The sequence below is a fragment of the Chenopodium album genome, chromosome 21, assembly GCF_948465745.1.
Source record: "Chenopodium album chromosome 21, dcCheAlbu1.1, whole genome shotgun sequence".
NCBI lineage: Eukaryota > Viridiplantae > Streptophyta > Magnoliopsida > Caryophyllales > Amaranthaceae > Chenopodium > Chenopodium album.
The window spans coordinates 1,659,634-1,676,465 of NC_137854.1; the positions used below are offsets into that span (position 1 = coordinate 1,659,634).

The window sequence follows — 16,832 nt, forward strand, 5'->3', positions numbered from 1 at the left end:
GGTTCCACCGACCCAATTGGACTCTTGAAAGATATTTGAGACCATGGTAAACATCTTGACAATTTTTATTTCCTGACGAAAAAAGGTCAAAAATTTACAAAATAAGGGCTATATAATACACGCTTTTTTAGGAAATTTTGAGGTTAAGGTACCGGTGGCGAAAAGCCTTGAGACCCTAGGGGATAGATCTCGGGGTCATACAGTGCCGTTTAAAACCATATATGATCATTATATGTCGTCATAAACATCCGTGGTAGGTTTGAGTTTACGAAATCGATGAAAGTTGCGAACGGGTAAAATGACCGTTTAAGGGCATATTGGATGGTACCACCGACCCAATTGGATTCTCGAAGGGTATTAGAAACCATGGTAAACATCTCGGCAATTTTTATTTCCGAACGAAAAAAGGTCAAAAAATTACAAACTTGAAGGTTATAATCCACGCTTTTTGAGGAAATTTTGAGGTTTTGAGGCCCGGTGGCGAAAAGATTTGAAACCTTAAGGGATACATCTCGGGGTCATATAATTCCGTTTGAAACCATATATGATCATTATATGTTGTCAAAAACGTCCGTGGTAGCCTTGAGTTTACGAAATCGGTGCAAGTTGCAATTGGGTAAAATGATTGTTTTAGGGCATATTGGATGGTTCCACCGACCCAATTGGACTTCCTGAGGGTATTAGCAACCATGGTAAACTGCTCGGCAATTTTTATTTCCGGGCGAAAAAAAGGTAAAAAAAAATTACAAAATTGAAGGTTATCCACGCTTTTTGAGGTAATTTTGAGGTTTCGAGGCCCAGTGGCGTAAAGCCTTGAAACCCTAAGGGATATATCTTGGGGACATATAATGCCATTTGGGGAAACCATTTATAATCATCATATGTTGTCATAAATGTCCGTGGTAGGCTTGAGTTTACGAAATCGGTGCAAGTTGCGAACGGGTAAAATGACTGTTTAAAGGCATATTGGATGGTTCCATCGACCCAATTGGACTCCCGAAGGATATTAGAGACCATGGTAAACATCTCGGCAATTTTTATTTCCAGGCGAAAAAAGTTCAAAATTACAAAATTGAAGGTTATAATCCACGCTTTTTGAGAAAATTTTAAGGTTTTGAGGCCCGGTGGCGAAAAGACATGAAACCCTAAAGGATACTACTCGGGGTCATATAATGCTGTTCGAAACCATATATGATCATTATATGTTGTCATAAACGTCCGTGGTTGGCTTGAGTTTACGAAATCGGCACAAGTTGCGAACGGGTAAAATGACCGTTTAAGGGCATATTGGATGGTTCCACCGACCCAATTGGACTCCCGGAGGATATTAGAGACCATGTTAAACATCTCGGCAATTTTTATTTCCACGCAAAAAAAGGTCAAAAAATTATAAAATTGAAGGCTATAATCCACGTTTTTTTAGGAAATTTTGACGTTTCGAGGCCCGCTGGCAAAAGCCTTGATACCTTAAGGGATACATCTTGGGGTCATATATTTTCGTTTGAAACCATATATGATCATTATATGTTGTCACAAACGTCCGTACTCGGCTTGAGTTTACGAAATCGGTGCAAGTTGCGAATGGGGAAAATGACAGTTTAAGGGCATATTGGATGGTTCTACCGACCCAATTGGACTCCCGGAGGATATAAGAGACCATGGTAAATATCTCGGCAATTTTTATTTCAGGGCAATAATAGGTCAAAAAATTACAAAATTGAAGGTTATAGTCCACGCTTTTTGAGGAAATTTTGAGGTTTCGAGGCGTGGTGGCGAAAATATTTGAAACCCTAAGAGATACATCTCGGGGTCATATAATGCCGTTTGAAAACATATATGATCATTATATGTTGTCATAAACGTCCGTGGTAGGCTTGAGTTTACGTAATCGGTGCAAGTTGTGAACGGATAAAATGACTGTTTAAGGGCATATAGGATGGTTCCATCGACCCAATTGGACTCCCTGAGGGTATTAGAGACCATAGTAAACATCTCGGAAATTTTTATTTTGGGGCGAAAAAAGGTAAAAAAATTACAAAATTGAAGGCTATAATCCATGCTTTTTTTGAGGTTTTGAGGCCCGGTGGCGAAAAGCCTTGAAACCCTAAGGGATACATCTCGGGGTCATATAATGCCGTTTGAAACCATTTATAATCATCATAAGTTGATATACACGTTCGTGGTACACTTGAATTTACGAAATCAGTGCAAGTTGCGAACTGGTAAAATGACAGTTTAAGGGCATATTGGATGGTTCCACTGGCCCAATTGTACTCCCGGAGGGTATTAGAGACCATGGTAAACATCTCGACAATTTTTATTCCGAGCGAAATAAGGTAAAAAAATTACAAAATTGAAGGCTATAATCCACGCTTTTTGAGGAAATTTTTAGGTTTCGAGGCCTGGTGGCTAAAAGCGTTAAAACCCTAAGGGATACATCTCGAGGTCATATAATGCTGTTTTAAACCATATATAATCATTATATATTGTCATAAACGTCCGTGGTGGACTTGAGTTGACGAAATATGTGCAAGTTGCGAACGGGTAAAATGACCGTTTAAGGGCATATTGGATTGTTCCACCGACCCAATTGGACACCCGGAGGGTATTAGAAACCCTGGTAAACATTCGGCAATTTTTATTTCCGAGCGTAAAAATGTCAAAAAATTACATAATTGAAGGTTATAATCCACGTTTTTTGAGGAAATTTTGAAGTTTCGAGGTCCGGTGGCAAAAAGCTTTGAAACCCTAAGGAATACATTTCGGGGTTATATAATGTCATTTGAAACCATATATGATCATTATATATTGTCATAAACTTCCGTGGAAAGCTTGAGTGTACGAAATCAGTGCTTGTTGCGAACGGGTAAAGTGACTGTTTAAGGTCAATACGGATGGTACCACCGACCCAATTGGACTCGCGGAGGGTATTAGAAACCATGGTATACATCTCGGCAATTTTTATTTCCGGTCGAAAAAAGATCAAAAAATTACAAAACTGAAGGCTATAATCCACGCTTTTTGAGGAAATTTTGAGGTATTGAGGCCCGGTGGCGAAAATCCTTGAAACTCTATGGGATACATCTCGAGGGTATATAATGCCGTTTGAAACCATTTACAATCATCATATGTTGGCATAAACGTCCGTGGTAGCCTTGAGTTAACGAAATCGGTGCAAGTTGGAACTGGTAAAATGACAGTTTCAGGACATATTGGATGGTTCCACCGACCCAATTGTACTCCCGTAGAGTATTAGAGACCATGGTAAACATCGCGGCAATTTTTATTTCCGGGCGAAAAAAAGGTCAAAAAATTACAAAATTGAAGGCCATAATCCACACTTTTTGAGGAAATTTTGAGGTTTCAAGGCCTGGTGACGAAAAGCCTTGAAACCCGAAGGGATACAACTCGGGGTCATATAATGACGTTTGAAACCATATATGATCATTATAAGTTGTAATAAACGTTCGTGATAGGCTTGAGTTTACAAAATCGTTGCAAGTTGCGAACGGTAAAATGATCGTTTAAGGGCATAGTGGATGGTTCCACCTACCCAATTGGACTCCCGGTAGGTATTAGAGACCATGGTAAACATCTCGGCAATTTTTATTTCGAGGCGAAAAAAGGTCAAAAAATTACAAAATTGAAGGCTATAATCCACGCTTTTTGATGAAATTTTGAGGTTTTGAGGCCCGGTGGCGAAAATCCTTGAAACTCTAAGGGATACATTTCAAGGTCATATAATGCCGTTTGAAACCATTTATAATCATCATATGTTGGCATAAACGTCCGTGGTAGCCTTGAGTTAACGAAATCGGTGCAAGTTGGAACTGGTAAAATGACAGTTTCAGGGCATATTAGATGGTTCCACCGACCCAATTGTACTCCCGTAGAGTATTAGAGACCATGGTAAACATCTCGACAATTTTTATTTTCGGGCGAAAAAAAGGTCAAAAAATTACAAAATTGAAGGCTATAATCCACACTTTTTGAGGAAATTTTGAGGTTTTGAGGCCTGGTGACGAAAAGCCTTGAAACCCGAAGGGATACAAATCGGGGTCATATAATGACGTTGGAAACCATATATGATTATTATAAGTTGTAATAAACGTTCGTGGTAGGCTTGAGTTTACAAAATCGATGCAAGTTGCGAACGGGTAAAATGACCGTTTAAGGGCATATTGGATAGTTCCACCTACCCAATTGGACTCCCAGTAGGTATTAGAGACCATGGTAAACATCTTGGCAATTTTTATTTCGGGACGAAAAAAGGTCAAAAAATTACAAAATTGAAGGCTATAGTCCACGCTTTTTGAGGAAATTCTTAGGTTTCGAGGCCCGGTGGCGAAAAGCCTTGAAACCATAAGGGATACATCTCGGGGTCATATAATGCCGTTTGAAACCATTTATAATCATCATAGGTTGATATACACATCCGTGGTAGGCTTGAATTTACGAAATTAGTGCAAGTTGCGAATTGGTAAAATGACAGTTTAAGGGCATATTGGATGGTTCCACCGGCCCAATATAATCCCAGAAGGTATTAGAGACCGTGGTAAACATCTCGGCCATTTTCATTCCGGGCGAAAAAAGGTAAAAAAATTACAAAATTGAAGGCTATAATCCACGCTTTTTGAGAAAATTTTTAGGTTTCGAGGCCTGGTAGCGAAAAGCGTTAAAACCCTAAGGGATACATCTCGGGGTCATATAATTCCGTTTTAAACCATATATAATCATTATATATTGTCATAAACGTCCGTGGTAGGCTTGAATTTACGAAATCTGTGCAAGTTGCGAACGGGTAAAATGACCGTTTAAGGGCATATTGGATGGTTCCACCGACCTTATTGGACTCCCGGAGGATATTAGTAACCCCGGTAAAGATCTCGGCAATTTTTATTTTCGAGCGTAAAAATGTCAAAAAATTACATAATTGAAGGTTATTATCCACGTTTTTTTAAAGAAATTTTGAAGTTTCGAGGTCTGGTGGCAAAAAGCTTTAAAACCCTAAGGATACATCTCGGGGTCATATAATGTCATTTGAAACCATATATGATCATTATATGTTGTCATAAACGTCCGTGGTAGGCTTGAGTTTACGAAATCGATGCTAGTTGCGAACGGGTAAAATGATCGTTTAACGGCACATTGGATGGTTCCACCGACCCAATTGGACTCCTGGAGGGTATTAGAGACCATGGTAAACATCTCGGCAGTTTTTATTTCGGAGAAAAAAAAGGTTAAATGATTACAAAATTGAAGGTTATAATCCACGCCTTTTGAGGTTTCGAGGCCCGGTGGCGAAAAGCCTTGAAACTCTAAGGGATACAGCTCAGGGTCATATAATGATGTTTGAAGCCATATTTGATTATTATATGTTGTCATAAACGTACGTGGTAGGCTTGAGTTTACAATATATTTGCATTTTGCGAACGGGTAAAATGACCATTTAAGGGCATATTGGAGGGTTCAACCGACCTTATTGGACTCCCGGAGGATATTAGAGACCATGGTTAACATCTCCGCAATTTTATTTCCGGGCGAAAAAAGGTCAAAAAGTTACGAAATTGAAAGCTATAATCCACGTTTTTTGAAGAAATTTTGAGGTTTCGAGGCCTGGTGGCGAAAAGCCTTGAGACCCTAAGGGATACATCTCGGGGACATATAATAACGGTTGAAATCATATATGATCATTATATGTTGTCATAAACGTACGGGGTAGGCTTGAGTTTACGAAATCACTGCAAGTTGTGAACGGGTAAATTGACAACTTGGATGGTTCCACCGACCCAATTGGACTCTCGGAGGGTATTAGGGACCATGGTAAGCATCTCGGAAATTTTTATTTATGGACAAAAAAAAGGTCAAAAAATTACAAAATTGAAGGCTATAATCCAAGCTTTATGAGGAAATTTTGATGTTTCGGGCCTGGTGGCGAAAATCCTTGAGACCCTAAGAGATACATCGGGGGTCATATAATACCGTTTGAAACCACATATGATCACTATATATTATCATACACTTCGTGGTATGATTGAGTTTACAAAATCACTACGAGTTGTGAACGGGTAGAATGATTGTTTATTGGATGGTTCCACCGACCAAATTGGAGTCCCGGAGGGTATTAGGGACCATGGCAAACATTCTCGACAATTTTTATTTCCGGGTGAAAAAAGGTCAAAAAATTATAAAATTTGAAGGCTATAAACGCTTTATGAGAAAATTTTGAGGTTTCGGGTCCGGTGTGAAAAGCTTTGAGACCTTAAGGGATACATCGTGGGGTCATATAATGCCGTTTGAAACCACATATGATCACTAATTCACTATATGTTGTCATACACTCTGTGATAGGCTTGAGTTTACAAAATCAATGCATGTTGTGAACATGTAGAATAACCGGTTAAAGACATATTGGATGGTTCCACCGACCCAATTGAACTCCGGAAAAAGGTATTAGGGACTATGAAAAACATCTTGGCCCGGTGGCGAAAGGTTTTGGGGCCCGGTGGCAAGGCTTTGGGGCCCGGTGGCAAAAACCTCTTAGAACGTGATATATACGAAGTAGATGGTATTTCTTTTACCTTTGCCAGAATTAATGGCCAAAAACTCAAGGTTAGGGGTTTTGGTTTTAAAATCTCCACTCCATTTGGTAAGCTGATTAGAATGAGTTATATAATTAAACAATTATTCATACAAGTAAAAAATTTCTGCAATTACCTCTCTATATTAAGATGTTTCTCCTGCAACAACCTAACTAGTCAAACAACAATTATAACATTAGTCATTCAACCTTCCAAGGATGTCCACTAGCTTTCAATGATACTAATAGCTTTGGTTCTGCTCAGGTGTAACATCAAAATTAAGATATACGAAGTACTACATAAATAGGACAGTATTACATCCATATGGCTCAAAAAACCTAGACGACGGCCCACATAAACAAAGCAAATCAAAGCTAAGCCTGAACATATGATATTTCAAAGATATGAACTCGGAAGACAAGGGAATTTTGCAAAAACTTAGATTGGTCTTGTCTTTTCAGCACGTCTTTGCCGTTGAACATGACAAAAGAGTGAAACAAAGTGGTAAAGGGCTCTGCCCCTTGGACAATTGACAACCCTTGTAGAGACTTGAGGGAACACCAAGTCTGTGATACTAAGATTTCCAAAACATCTCTCGTGTACAAATTTGCAGAGATAGATACATTCTAATGTTCAGCTACCTATAGTTTCTGAAGAGGTGACATTAAATACAATATTTACCATGGATTATGTTATGGAAAACAGCAGGTTATAGGAGCACTCGTCAGTCGTCACATAGCTTTATCGAGTGTCAGTCGTAACGAATTTGGATCTAATGCCTTGTTGATTCTGCAAAGTGCATGACAAGTTGACAACAAAGTGCAAGGAAGTTACGATGATGATAAGAACAGGCGACAAAAAAAACTCGAGGAAAGTTCAAATAGGATATTATTTCTCACCTGTAAAGTACATTTCCCGATGGTGAAAACTTACAGACTATCCATTCAGGGATAAATTCTTGCAGTAGTTTTAGCTGTTCCTCAATTTCACCTGTAAATAAAGTTCTGAGTCAGTATATTTCCATTCAAAGTGGAGTTTTTGTGATTTAAAAGTCTGTACTCACTTTCATCAGTGATGTCCAAATGACACTCAGTCAGGTTGCGAATTCAATCAATCAATCAATCAATCAAAGCCTTAATCCCAAAAGTGGGGTCGGCTAACATGAACCAAATATGATTATTCCGTGTAGTCATCAACATAAATTTTTCTCCTCCATCCCTTACGATCCAAAACTTCATCCTCACGTAAATCCATGCACTTCATATCCTTCCTCACTCCTTCCAACCAAGTCAGGTTGCGAATTAGTGCCTCTTTTTTTATAGCTGAAAACTTGGGATTCTGAAACAATATATAAATTCTGTCGAAGAGCTTAGGAAGGCACTTAATCATCTGTTTCCTCTTTGCCAGCTCTATGGTTCTTTTCTCTTTCTCCTTTATCTGCATAAAGCAAAATCAATAGGTCAAATGTAAGATCAAATAGTAGATTTGAGAATTTATTGGGCTGCAAAATCACTTATATTATATTGACATTATGAAGCAAAAAAGAAAATACAAAGCAGTACCGACTGTAAAAGGTTCTCAGGAAGAATGTCACTAATATTATTAGAGCATTCAACATCATCAACTTGAAGATCAATATTTACAGATCCCGAAGGGCCCTCGAATTTAAGTGACCTAGCGCAAGAAGGCAGATCAGATGCTTTATCTGCACTCAGCCTAAACCTCTTAGGTGTTTGCAAACTTGGTGTAGCTGGCTTGATCGGAGTATCAGCATATTTCACAGGTGTTCCCTGCTTCATCTTAGCACTATGTGCAGAACAAATTTCATTGTCAACAAAAGGTTTCCGCTTGATTTGACCAGCAGGTAGCCTACATGACACAGTCTCAGGTTGAAGAGTTGCAGATTCCACTTCATCTCTGTCCAAAGATGGATTAGAACCATACATTGATTGTAAATTGTCTGAGGAATCTGATGCACTCTGGAGACTGTTCCTTGATTTACTGTATGAGCCTCCCATGGAAAAATGCTTCCTGAAAGATGGAGAAAAATGGGATGCCTGAGCTGCATCTGACTCTTCTACACTAGCAAATTTCTGAATGCGAGAGCTTGCACTTGATTGTTTGAAGGAATGTAACAGCAGATCACGCTTCTTCTGGTTAAATGGCTCAGGAAGACTCTCCTCAGGTATATCAGTGCCCTTCATTCAGAATCAGATATTACTATGACTATTCAAATCAGAATATCAGAATTAACATGTACATAGAAAACATTATTTATCCAACGGTTTCCATTAGTTTTACAATAAACCAAGGGAAGAGAACTCAAGCTTAGAGCCTTGTATTCCACGTGCATATCAACCCATGGAAGTTCTAACATCTTCCTTTCCACAGAAAATGAGAATGACAGATAGAAAGGTATGTACGTACAGAACCTGAACAATGCATTGACTGAACTGGACTTCACCCTCTCCATTCAAAATGATGCATTTCAATTTCTAAGATTTTACAAGACTTGTTCAAAGAGCTATACGGAAACATTATGAAGACATATATACTCAAACACAGATGGATGAAGTGGAAGATTGGATACTTGGTGTGAATCATTACAAATTTTAGGATTTAATATCTTTTTATATAATACTTACGGAATCATTACGAAGTAAGGGATTGAATACTTGGTGTGAATCATTACGGAAGCATGATGCAGACATATATACTCAAGTAGCTCTTTCTGATTAATAATTTGCTAGACATACTCCATCAGGAAGATATAAAAAGAAAAACACAAGTATGCAATGTTTACCTCAGGATGATCTCTTACAAAATCCAAAAGCTTTGAAATGAAGAGATCCCTCAAACAGGGGTGCTTACTTCCTCGCTTCCTTTTGTCTTCACGGGTCATCCTATTGATAGTCAATGAGAGATGAAGATCATGTTCCATGCAGCGAGTCTCCTCGTCAGCCATCAAGACTTTTCTAATTCCAATCTCCTCTGGCAAAAGAAACTTCAATTGCGCCAAATGTTGATGAGTAAACCTCCTATATATCATCCAAGTTATAAAATTACGACCACTCAAAATCAATCTGCTAGGTCTTTGGGAAACAAACTTCCTGGAGGTTTTTACCAATTAGCATTAAGGCTGCACATATATAGGGGTTAACTTAATTTTTTATTGAGACACAGAAATATCACATCTGATACCCAAGAGTTTGAGGATATTTAACAATATTGGTCTTCCCAAAATAGGGGAAATAGTTGAACAGAAGAAGTCGTGAGGTTATAATTTCATAATGTAAGATTGATTGGTAAACAAAAGGCACATTGTAAATTTGTACGAGTAAAACAGCATTAAGATCGAAAGCCTTTCTTTTGTAAAGATTCAGCTTTTGGTTAACATGACAAGCTTATGTACCCCATCCCTTGTCCCCCAAGTCCACTGGCGGATCATCTAAGGGGCATGCCAGGGCTTGGCCCCCCTTAGATTTTGATCCAAAATGTATTCTACTAAAGTTATAGCTAAGGTCCTTGCATCACATTTCAACCAATAACAAGCTAGTATTTCCTACTGCATATCCACATATTCCATGTATTCCTTTTTATTTTTTTAAGAAATGTATTCCTTTATTGGTATAATCCCACTACTTGATGGCTTCACAATAACTACTTTTCATACTATTATGAATTATATCAATCAATCAATTATTTTAATCTTTCCTTTTTTTTTAATGATACAATTGTTCAAGTCTCATTTCTAAAAATTTTAATGACATTTCATGTACTAGCTATTTTTTCATTGTAATCAATCTATATACTTTGTATATATTTCACTTTAATTTGATAAGCTTTATAAATTATAATAATGAAATAGATTTATACTTTTTTCATTGTTTTTTTAATAGCAATGTCGTTAGAAATTTCATACTAACTAACGCACATTTTGTGTCGTTAATTTTGTTATAATAATTTAGCATATACTTCGTATATATAGATTATCCAAGTAAAGCCTAACATGATACACCAATGTTTTTTTCTAATGTATTATCACAAAGGTAAGTTTGTGTGAATAGCATAAAATTTTCAGTGTTGTAAATATAAAAAAGAGCAAATACAATATACTTGGCCCCCCAAAAGAGAGTCATTAAGATCCGCCACTACCCAAGTTCCCCCTAAACCTCAATCAATCAATCAAAGCCTTAATCCCATAAGTGAGGTTAGCTACATGAACCAAATTTGATTATTCTGTGTAGTCATCAACAACCATCCTCCTCCTCCATCCCTTAAGATACATTGCATCATCCTCATGCACGTCCATATACCTCAATAAACCTCACTCGATTTTTATTTATTTATTTATTTATTTTGCTCATTTGTTCATTTAGCAATCCCCAAATGAATAATTAAGTCCATTAGTCAAATGCACAAGAAACTATGCCCTACATTGGCTCCCAAGTCCCAAGTTGAGCACTTTTTGCAAGCCCGACAATTACAAATTACCAAGCAACAATTCAGGTTGATGTCACTCCTTTCACAATTGTTGAGCTCAAGCTACTACTTTCTGATTTAAGGTTATAAAAACATATGCGGTATCAAAGAAGAGGAGGGGTAAAATGAGGGTTTCAAAGTATGAACAGAAGTATCAAACTACAAATAAGACCAACAAGGCAACAACAATGGCAAAATCATCAAAACTTAGGCAGATTTAAACAGATTAGTTCAACATTCCCAGAAACTAAGCTAAACTAAAATGTATGCAGTAAATTGAAAAAATAAAAATAAAAACTAAAATTAGAAATTATACCTCTCAGACATATTTTCAATCATAACCCTAATCTTCCCAAACAAAGGAATTGAATTCCGCAAGCGAAGCAATTTCAACGAAGCATCCAATGCATCGAAAAACTTCAATAACATCTCATACCTTCATTCCAAAAAAAATCAAAACAATTTATCAGAAAAAAAAAAAATCAAAACAAAATAACAAAATATAGAACTTTAATTGACAATATTGAAAGAAAAATTATGCAATAAAATGACAATATATTAAAGAAATTGCAAAGTAAAAGGAGATTACTTTTCCGGCAATCGAACAGAACGACGATGATATTTGAATCTTTGAGGAGGATGTGGAAGCTTCATCGGAGTTCTAGAGCTTACTTGATCGGACGGCTGAGGTTTCGTCGCCGGCGAAGTTTTTTCCGGCGTTGTGAGTGAATCCGACGGCTGTGATTCCATTTCCGATTAGGGTAAGTTTTAGTAACGGCACTAAAAAAAACAAATCTGAATTTGATGCGATTAATTAGGGAGAGAAAACTTAAATAGTTGTACTGTTGCAGCACCCGGTCGTATCTCTAGGGAAAACTAGGGTGTGTTACTGTGAATAACAGATGTGGACCGTTATGAGCGCCAAATCTGATGTGGATTATGACGTGTCAGTGTGCCACGTAAGATTTGCCGCTAAATTAGCAAGGACTTTTTTTTTTTTTTTTTTTTTGAAACCATTAGCAAGGACTTCTTAGTTCTTACTCCGTCAGTAGAGAAAGTTTCTTCTGTAATAACTTGAATTATCTATAACTGATAAGAGTTGTAACTAATTTCCTATCCTGAAAAGGGTAAAAATGTTTCCTTTTACTAACCAGTTTAGAAGATTTCGGGACAAAGTGATGAAAACTCAATTACAAATGAAGGATGTGCAGTATAGTCATAAAAGGATATTTGAAATCATATATGCTCACAAGTCAGTTACATGTAAGCTCATAGTGGTGACTAATGAATTTTGGGAATAATACAAACACAAATGAAGATGAAGAACTCCGTGCACCTTAACGGGATCATCAAGATGCCAAGTTGGTTGTTATTGGAAGGTTTTTTTTTTTTTTAATTTTGACAAAGATCAACTCAGAAAAAACAAAGAACAACTAAAACTAGAACTAGAAAGAGTAATGAAGTAACTGTCTTGTCCTAGCACGAGAAGCTAGGCTATGAGCCGGAGAGACCACATCCCGAGAAACCTTCTGGAAATGACAAACTTGAAAGGACGGACTGAAGTTGTCGAGTAATCCAAAGAACTACCTTTTGCAACTTTTTACTGCCAATACATCATAAATACAAAATAGCCACATACAATATTCATTATTTGAACTTTATAGACCTATTGATATGCCTTTTATGGTTTGAAACAACTTATATGATCCCTATGACAACCCACGCATTCACTTCAATTATGGAAAAATTTCCAAAATTGGTCCAAATGTGTAGTTTATATCTTTCGGTTTTGAACAAAATTTGACTTTTTTTACCCAAAAGGAAAAAAAAGTCTAGGTGCTTCCCATAGTCCCCGGGAGTTCATTTGGGTGGGTGGAACGTCTACTTTGCCTTTAAATTGCATTACAACTTACCACCTTTAATTAATTAAGGCTAGCTACCACGTGACTTTATATGACTGACTATGGTCATGTATGGTTTTAATCATAATTATATGACTTCGATATGTATTCCCTATAATCCCGAGATTTTTTGACACCGGATCTCAAAACCTCTAAATTGGTCTAAAAACGTGGATTATAGCGTTAAATTTAGTAGAATTTATGACATTTTCGGACCCGGAAAGAAAAGTGATCTTGGTTCATTCATGAATCCCACGACACCTTGGAAGGCCATTTGGGAGGTCATAACCATCTATTTTGCCTTTAAATAGTCAAGAGTGCTTGTTATAAACTTGTAGTCCACGATTTTTGACCAATTATGAAGATTTCGTGATCTGGTGTTGATGACTCAAGTATTGGTGATTGGTGAGGGATGCACCTCATGGTCATAATAGATTGTTTTGAATCATGTACGCTTACTGGTCGGTAACATAAATTCCTATGGTGACTTTGAACAACATGATATATGTCCATAACCGGCTAAATTGATAATTAATAGTTAAGAGTAAGCAGTTAATAAAAAGTATACATTGATACATGTAGAGCTGTCAAAAACTGACCCAATCCGAGAACCCGGCCTGAACCGGTAATGATCTGAACCCAACCTGTACCCGGACAATGGGGTGAAACCAATGACCTGTAACCCGACCTGAATCTAACCTGATGTTAACCGACAACCGATTTGATTTAACACTTTTTGACATGAGCCCGAACCTACACCCGACCTAAGAGTAACCGTAAACTGAGTTAATCCGACCAACAACAATCTGAACCTGAACTAGTACCCGACCCAATTAGAACCTGCACCCGAGTCATGGAAGGTTTAATAAAATTTATATGCCTTTTGTTAAACTTATATACTGGTACAAATCTGTAAATTCACAATCCGATTCAGCTTGTATACCTTTTGTTCTCTATTACTCATATATAGGTTTAATAAAATATTGATAATGTTGATCAAATTATGGAAGGCGTAATTATATAGGTTCAACTCAGCACATCGATAATTATTGGAATTGAACTTGAACCAAAACCCAACTCAACACTAAATTAAACCCGAATGTACCATCTATTAACCCACTCAAACCTGACTCACACACAACTCGAACCTAAAATTAAAACCGATTTGAATTTGGCTCGAATTGAACCCGAGGACCCGACCTTAACCGACAATGATATGAACCCAAACTGTACTCGAACAATGGGGTGGATTATAGACATCAAATTTACCACTTTTCGCCACCGGGCCCCAAAACCTCAAAATTTCCTTAAAAAGCGTAGATTATAGCCTTCAATTTTGTAATTTTTGACCATTTTTCGCCCGAGAATAAAAATTGCCGAGATGTTTACCATAGTCCCTAATACCCTACGGAAGTCTAATTGGGTCGTGGAATTGTCCAATATGCCCAGAAACGGTCATTTAACCCGTTCGCAACATGCACCAATTTTGTAAACTCAAGCCTACCACGGACATTTATGACAACATATAATGATTATATATGGTTTCAAACGGCATTATATGACCCTGAGATGTATTCCTTAGGGTCTCAAGGCTTTTCACCATCAGGCCCCTAAACCTAAAAATTTCCTAAAAAAACGTGGATTATAGCCTTCAATTTTGTAATTTTTTAACCTTTTTTCGCCCTTAAATAGAAATTGCCGAGATGTTTACCATGATCCCTAATACCCTCCGAGAGTCCAATTAGGTCGATGGAACCATCCAATATGCCCTTAAACTTGAATTTTACCCGTTCACAACTTGTAGTGATTTCGTAAACCCAAGTCTGCAATGTACGTTTATGACAACATATAATGATCATAAATGGCTGCAAACGACATTATATGTCCTCAAGACGTATCCCCTAGGGACTCAACATTTTTCGCCACCGGGCCCGAAACATCAAAATTTCATCAAAAAGCGTGGATTATAGCCTTCAATTTTAAAATTTTTTGACTTTTTTCGCTTGGAAATAAAAATTGCCGAGATATTTACTATGATCCGTAATACCTTTCGGGAGTCCAATTGGGTCGTTGGAACCATCCAATATGTCCTTAAACGGTCCTTTTTCCCGTTTGTAACTCGCACCGATTTCGAAAACTCAAGCCTACCACGGACGTTTATGACAGCATATAATGAATATATATATAGTTTTAAACGGCGTTATATGGCCTCGAGATGCATCCCTTAGTCTCAAGGCTTTTCGCCACCGATCCCCAAAATCTCAAATTTTCCTCTAAAAGCGTGGATTTTGAGGAAATAAAAATTTCCGAGATGTTTACCATGGTCCCTAATATCCTCCGGAAGTCCAATTGGGTCGGTGGAACCATCTAATATGCCCTTAAACGGTCATTTTACCCGTTCACAACTTGCAGTGATTTCGTAAACTCAAGCCTACCACGGACGTTTATGACAACATATAATGATTATATATGGTTTAAAACGGCATTATATGACCCCGAAATGTGTATCCATTGGGGTCTCAAGGCTTTTCGCCATCGGGCCCGAAATCTCATAATTTCCTTAAAAAGCGTGGATTATAGCCTTCAATTTTGTAATTTTTTGACCTTTTTTCGCTCGGAAATAAAAATTGCCGAGATGTTTACCATGGTCCCTAATATCCTCCGGGAGTCCAATTGGGTCGTTGCAACCATCCAATATGTCTTTAAACGGTCATTTTTCCTGTTCGCAACTTGCATCGATTTCGAAAACTCAAGCCTACCATGGACGTTTATGACAACATATAATGATTATATATGGTTTTACACGGCATTATATGACCTTGAGATGTATCCCTTAGCGTCTCAAGGCTTTTCGCCGCTGGGCCCCAAAACCTCAAAATTTCCTCAAAAAACGTGGATTATAGCCTTAAATATTTTAAATTTTTTTACATTTTTTCGCTTGAAAATGAAAATTGTCGAGATGTTTACCATGGTTCCTAATACCTGTTGGGAGTCCAATTGGGTCGGTGGAACCATCCAATATGCCCTTAAACGGTCATTTTACCCGTTCGCAACTTGCACCGATTTTGTAAACTAAAGCCTACCACGTACATTTATGACAACATATAATGATTATATATGGTTTCAAACGGCATTATATGGCTCCAATATGTATCCCTTAGGGCCTCAAGGCTTTTCGCCACCGGGCCCCAAAACCTCAAAATTTCCTCAAAAAGCGTGGATTATAGCTTTCAATTTTGTTATTTTTTGACCTTTTTTCATCCCCGAAATAAAAATTGCCGAGATGTTTACCATGATTTTTAATATCCTCCGGGAGTCCAATTGGGTCGGTGGAACCATCTAATATGCCCTTAAACAGTCATTTTACCCGTTTGCAACTTGCACCGATTTCGTAAACTCAAGCCTACCACGGACGTTTATGACAACATATAATGATTATATATGGTTTCAAACGGCATTATATGACCTTGAGATGTATCCCTTAGCGTCTCAAGGCTTTTCGCCGCTGGGCCCCAAAACCTCAAAATTTCCTCAAAAAACGTGGATTATAGCCTTAAATATTTTAAATTTTTTTACATTTTTTCGCTCGAAAATGAAAATTGTCGAGATGTTTACCATGGTTCCTAATACCTGTTAGGAGTCCAATTGGGTCGGTGGAACCATCCAATATGCCCTTAAACGGTCATTTTACCCGTTCGCAACTTGCACCGATTTTGTAAACTAAAGCCTACCACGTACGTTTATGACAACATATAATGATTATATATGGTTTCAAACGGCATTATATGGCTCCAATATGTATCCCTTAGAGCCTCAAGGCTTTTCGCCACCGGGCCCCAAAACCTCAAAATTTCCTCAAAAAGCGTGG

General features: G+C 37.6%; 1 protein-coding gene across 1 annotated transcript; it reads right to left on the reverse strand.

The window, feature by feature from the left end:
• Positions 1 to 7,181: 7,181 nt before the first annotated feature.
• Positions 7,182 to 11,877, reverse strand: LOC145602812 (CDT1-like protein a, chloroplastic). The gene is made up of 8 exons (XM_081658965.1): positions 11,653 to 11,877; positions 11,380 to 11,499; positions 9,385 to 9,619; positions 8,144 to 8,779; positions 7,885 to 8,018; positions 7,645 to 7,688; positions 7,481 to 7,571; positions 7,182 to 7,370 (listed from the first exon to the last, which is right to left on the reverse strand). Exons 1-8 carry the CDS (start codon positions 11,811 to 11,813, stop codon positions 7,313 to 7,315), a joined length of 1,479 nt encoding a protein of 492 aa, XP_081515091.1. The 5' UTR covers positions 11,814 to 11,877; the 3' UTR covers positions 7,182 to 7,312.
• Positions 11,878 to 16,832: the final 4,955 nt, after the last annotated feature.

Excerpts from the sequence above, each read along its gene's own strand:
- LOC145602812 (XM_081658965.1), bottom strand. The coding sequence starts at position 11,813 with ATGGAATCACAGCCGTCGGATTCACTCACAACGCCGGAAAAAACTTCG. Across the intron at positions 11,500-11,652 it reads TCTGTTCGATTGCCGGAAAA|GTATGAGATGTTATTGAAGT; the intron begins GTAATCTCCTTT and ends TTTGGAATGAAG. Across the intron at positions 7,371-7,480 it reads TCGGGAAATGTACTTTACAG|AATCAACAAGGCATTAGATC; the intron begins GTGAGAAATAAT and ends TGCACTTTGCAG.